The sequence below is a fragment of the Copadichromis virginalis genome, linkage group LG1 (assembly GCF_057382275.1).
Source record: "Copadichromis virginalis isolate Kocher_CV1m ecotype Utaka linkage group LG1, C_Virginalis_male_GT1.1, whole genome shotgun sequence".
NCBI lineage: Eukaryota > Metazoa > Chordata > Actinopteri > Cichliformes > Cichlidae > Copadichromis > Copadichromis virginalis.
This window is the reverse complement of record NC_140618.1, coordinates 32,810,654-32,816,653: the sequence shown is the minus strand read 5'-3', so window position 1 is coordinate 32,816,653 and position 6,000 is coordinate 32,810,654. Positions and strand designations below refer to the sequence as shown.

At 41.4% G+C, this 6,000-nt stretch overlaps 1 protein-coding gene across 1 annotated transcript in view; it reads right to left on the bottom strand.

Moving 5' to 3' along the window:
• Nucleotides 1-2,716: 2,716 nt before the first annotated feature.
• The window catches only part of hsd17b12b (hydroxysteroid (17-beta) dehydrogenase 12b), a 28,391-nt gene continuing 25,107 nt past the window's right edge, over nt 2,717-6,000 (bottom strand). The window contains exon 11 of the mRNA XM_085460271.1: nt 2,717-3,960. Within this exon, the coding sequence (XP_085316397.1) occupies nt 3,853-3,960 (108 nt within the window). The 3' untranslated portion in view covers nt 2,717-3,852. The remainder of the gene's footprint in view (nt 3,961-6,000) is intronic.

Genomic DNA, 6,000 nt, shown 5'->3' with positions numbered 1-6,000 from the left:
AGTACCTTTGAACTGGCTCTATGATAACAAAGAGTTCTCAATGTCTTCACTCAGTGCAGTCTCTGCTGCCAAGTTGGCATGTACTGTATGTTCTCCAACAATGATGGTGAAAAAACCACCACCCACAGAGGTTTCATGTCAGCACAGTCTGCATCCATAACACTGTAGACATCTGTTGGTCCAAACGGGTTGTAGGAGAGCCAAATAGGTCAAACATGTCACAGTCGTGCTAGAACTCCCTTTGGATCAGCTCATCTGGTACTCCTCCTCAGGCTCTCCACGGTCTGCAGGAACGAGCGCAGGGCCTGGTCCTCCTCTAGGGTGGAGCAGTCCTCCTCCTCCTCCTCGATGATGCCACACTGCACGCAGCGGAGGCGGGGCTCACGTTGTCCTGCCCTGCAGACACAAGCTGTGGCCAGAGACTGGGGAAACTCCTCCATCACCAAAGGCAGCAGATGGGCAGGGAGCGTGTCCATGCTGGTCGCCATGGTGAACAGTGGCCCAAATGTGAGGATGATGAGCTGTAGACAGTGAAGCTCTTAAGGGAGACGGAAGCGTAGCATGTACGACTTTAAAGGTTTTGTTTTAAAAATTCTTGAGTGTCAAATCAGCCTGGACTGTTTTGGGACAGAAAATACAAAAATAAATTAAAACAAAAAAGAGTAAAATTTATAACAATATGAAGTAGTCAATCAGCAAAAGCTGGCTGACATCTCTCTGAAGGTTCTGCTTGATAAGATGATGTGAGAGATCCTGTTTTGCTCCTTTTCCAATCTGCTCGTCGTTCTTAAAACTCTGCAGTGAAATTACAAAGTGCGAGTAAGCAGTGGAGTCTGATCGCCACTGAGATCTTCTTTATATACATCTCCGCAGCCCACTCGCTTCTTCCTTTGGGCATCCCTCCACACAGAGCTCCTCTCCCCTCCTACATTCTCTGTGATGACACATTTCCGCAGCTTCCATACCAGTGCACCGGAATAATCTCCCAGAAACTGTTGGCATGGGAACCGGACAGTGATGTTTGGGAGGGAAGAGGCAGAACAGTGAAAAAGCAGCACATTGGTATGGACTGTGAAAATGACAAAAATGGTAAAAAGCCACTTTAGGAAGCTATGTGAGCTGGTAATTAGCACGCACAGTGTTAAATATAGGTATGTAAGACAAATTCATTACACAGTAGAGTTTACAGAGTTTTTACACTTAGCATTTAGGTGTGATGGTATGTGATAGACACACACGTTAACCACAGGCTGTACATAAAACGTAGTGACATTACCAACTGATTTGTGGTTGGCTTTTTGGAGCCAGAAGTGACCACATTTAGACAAGATGATGGATTTGAAAATTATCAGATTAATACTAGTAAGCCTTGTAGGCAGGGTACATCCTTAGGCTGTGTGCACAAACGCCTGCTAATTCATGCACAGATACCACACTAATAAGATAGTAGAATTCCACCGAGGCACCTCAGACTTATTGGACAGTGAAATAAACCACACAGCAAGGAAATACACGATAACCACAGCTGAAAGGTCCACTTGTGCGAACATGATGCAGAGTTAAAGCTTTAATAAAAATGTAGCAATTTATCTTCTTCTTCTGTTCCATTTAGGGGTTGCCACGGTTGCCATACTTTGTTCACTATATCCTTCCTCTGCATATGTACAAAACATCTTAGACTTTCCTCTCTTTAAAAAATATATATATAACTAAATAAATCACTATCTGCACAAGTGTGCAGGTGTTCAGTTATAGAGACCAAACTTGTTTTACGTTCCAGGGTCTGAACATGATGTAAAGTTTGGCATTTTAACATAGGAATCAGTGCGGTCGACTCTCTTTTCAAGGCAGCCTTAAGTGGGCATTTCAGGAACTGCAATTTTTTGGTAACTGATGACTGTCTACAAAGCTAATTTATATTTTAACCAACTATAAATCCTAAAGAATAAAATTTTTAAAACTACAAAGACCTAACTGACACATTTGATTAATATAGTTTAAAATACATGAGGCATACTGTAGTCGGCTGTCGCTTCACAGCAAGGAGGTCCCGAGTTTGAGTCTGCAATCTGGCCAGGGCCTATCTGTGTGGAGTTTTCATGTTCTCCTGGTATTTCCGTGGGAGCTCCGGCTTCCTCCCACAGTCCAAACACATGCAATTAGTGGGGTTAGGTTAACTGGTGAGCCTTAATTGCCCCTAGGTGTAAATGTGAACGCGAATGGTTGTCTGTCTTGCTGTGTTAAGCCCTGCATCAGATTGGCAACCTGTTCAGGGTTTAATCCGCCTCTCGCCCTTTGGTGGCTAGGATAGGCTCCTGCCTCCCTACGACCATGATAAGAATAAGTGGAAGAGAATGGCTAGTTGGCTAAAATACACAATTCAAAATGCCAGTTACGAAAAATACTGGTGGCTACCATTACTACCCCTCAGCTTCCTACTAGATACACCGATGGCTATAAATGTGAAAATCCTAGGTGATTTTCAGAAACATGACATCCAGGTCACTGAGATTCAAATGCACCCAAGATTTTTAGTAAATACACCTATGGTATCAATTTGAAAATCCTACATCATCTTCTTCTTGATTTATCATATTCACAAACTTGCGTGTCCACGTTGCCTGCCCAGCGGGATGACAACAATGCCCTATGAGCCTTTTATGGCTGAGGGGTAAAAAAGGTGACTGAACACAGGACATGTGGACAAACGACTGGATGAAGTTAGTTGAAAAGCATTTTTATTGATGTCTGCAACGACAGTACACCTTAACAACATTTAGATTACTCCAAACAAAGCAAGTAATGTGTGAGACCACTACTGCCATACTGGATGAAGTCAAAAGTCACAAAAGAATGTCAAACAAATGTCAGATTAGAATTTGTTTTCTGCTTCACTTCATCTGTACATGGGGTACAACATTTCAGCGAATCCAAGACTTGAGAAAAAATAAAAATAAAACGTCTGTAAAGATGGAGATAAATGTTGATGTGACCCACTTACTGCATAGAAAAAAAAACAAGCCACCCACTCATTTATCGTGGAATAAAATACATTTTTGGAATGTCAAGTGTGCTGTGAGAATGACACGGAAACTCAATCATGACTGTAAACAAAACACATTTTTAGTATTCTAACCATCACAAACTCTCCCTCTATGCTCTTCATGTTTATACACGCAATGTATAGTTGGGTTAAATGACACAAGCAGCACCTTCGCTAACCCATCAACAGTAGAGGAAGTTTAAAAAAAAAAGGATGTTTTTGAATAAGCATGTGGTACTTTTCAACAGAAAGTTGTGCGTTTGCAGACGACAACAATGATGGAATTAAGGAAGTTTTTAACATCACAGTAGAAATGGTTGAAAAAATAAACTTTTCATAAGTCTTGATAACTCACTAAGTGCTTTCAAAACAGTAAGCGCCTCCAGTTTTTATTAAGCAGCTTGAAGCTAGTCCACAAACTCACAGGAGGTCTGAAACAACAGACACGTCCAAATCTTTTAAATCTTCTCCCGCGGGGTTCATTTTTTGATTACGCTTTGCAGACAGAGGGTTATTTTTTTGTTGTTGTTGTTGGTTTTAGTTTTAACATTAGTGTCCCATTCATTAAAGCTGTTCACTTAGTAAAGAGCAACGCTTTAATCAATATTGTTTGCACAACTGTTTGGATTGAATGCTTTTAATGTGGCCAGATACTGCCTCACATCATCTATGAGCTAGCAAATATCAGAGGGAGACAAAACTGAGATGTTTGCCCAGAAACTGTCACGTTCATCTGCTCGGGTCCGTGATGATGATGATGGTAGTCGGACGAGTCGTTAATCCCTCTGTCTTGGCCTCCACCGATCCGTCTACCCCTGCTTCTGCTTCTTGAGGTAACGAGCGCGCTGGGACAAACCCATCCCCATCACGTGGCTGTTGAGGATCTTGGCTGGGAGCAGAGCTGTAGTCACCCAACCCTACAGAGGGAAATTACATGGTCAGCTGGTGGCATTTACAAATAACAGATTAGCATTCATTATTAATTTCCAACCCACAGGAGCAACAAATGTGGCGAGCACGTTTGCGCGCAGGAAAATTCCGGCAATTGTGCCGTTTTAATGCCTGTGCCCTTTTCAAATTATGCTTGAACTACACGCCTTTTAGTACAAGTCCCTGCAATAACTGTGTATTTTGCATAAAGATCATAAAACCATTTCAGCATTATGCAAATCTTTTCTCACTGATGTCATCAAACGCTACACAGACAATCCCATGGTTCCTTTATAGCCAGTTGTAAAATTCTATCTCTCTCCCCTTTGACTCTATGGGTAAATTCATCTAATTTGCATGCTATACATCATATACTAACAGGCAGCTCAAATTAAACGTTTCCGCTTTAGCCAAAAAGTCTGTTACCTTACCTTTAAAGACAACAGTATCACACTGATTTCAATTATGATTACAGTAAACTTATTTTACAATCAAGGAACAGTTTAAGTAATAGAGCATTTCAGAGACTTAGAAACACATCCAGATAATTACTAGTAATTTCCTTTTTTCCCCTTTTCATTTTTCATGCTTTATTTACTTTAAAGCTGAAATTCATTTCTTATCTAAAATAACATATTATTAAAACCGAGGGGGTTGTAATCGTGGAAAGCCAGTGTGACTTTTTGTGTCAGCTTTAGGACAAAGAAAATCACACTACGGCCATCTGTATGTGCCAGTGAGCAGCGTGTACTGGACCTCCTCCACTGTGTGACAAAGACAAACCCTCAACTTGTGTGAGGAGGATGAATGAGTTGCAGAGAGACCGATCTGGCAAATACGTCGGGTGAAAACGACTGCGTTGATGTCCCTTTTAAGCGGGCATACACAACAGTTCAGTCACCGCCGCTGCCACAAAACATCATGCTTACATTCTGATCCCGAGGGAAGGATTCACACTTCGCAGTAGGGATGGGAATCATTCAAGTACAGCCGGGCGATATGACCAAAAATATTTATCACTATATCCATTTGAAAATTTGCGATAACGATATAACTGACGATATAACTGACACTAGACAAAATACTTTACAACTCCACAACTTTATTAGTGCAAAAAAAACCCCACATCAATGTATTTTCACTTAAACGAGCAGCTGTTTTTTATGTGCATTAAAGTTATCTAAAAATCTAACAGTGCAAATACAAATTCCTTGCTGACAGTTTAACCAAAAGGCATTTCCAGTGAATATTGGCCAACAAATCCTCAGCATAACCATGTATAATATCCACAAAACTTAATTACACACAATATGGTAATATTATGTTGAAGCACAGTACGTATCACTCCGCAGAGGCTCCTGCCTACGACAGCCGTAATGCTCCGACAATCCATCAAGCGGTGCGGGTTCCTAGCTTAGCAAAGTCGTACTAAAACATTTGACAGATTTTCGAGCGCCGTGTACATAAAATCGTTTTGAGGTCAGTAAACACAACCAGAATTCATACATGAGGCGCACGGGATTATAAGGGGCACTGTCGATTTTCAGAAACATCAAAGGATTGATTTTAAGTGTGCCGTATTTTCCAAAAAACACGGTAATAACGACGGCCCGCTAGCACGCTCTACCAAAAATAGTGCTTTGTTGTTTATCTGACGGATGAAAGCTAAACCAGTCCCACACCACTGAAGTTGCAGCATTTTTACAAACCAATTCTGGTTCATCTGTTTCATTCAACGATCCACTTTCGCCCTTCTCATTCTCCGTCGTCGTCATGCTTTTTCCGCCATGTGCGTATGAAAACAAAGGCACCGCGCATGCGCGTTTTACCCATATTCTATTGCGAGATTTCATTTTCTTATCGTTGCCCAACATTATACTGGTATTACCGTGAACGGTATGATATGGCCCAGCCCTACTTCCAAGTGCTTATCATTACGATACATTGCCTTTGATTAACATGTTGATGCACTGCTGCAAGACAATCACCCAGGTGACGTCACTATAAGTAGGATTACACGAGTGTGT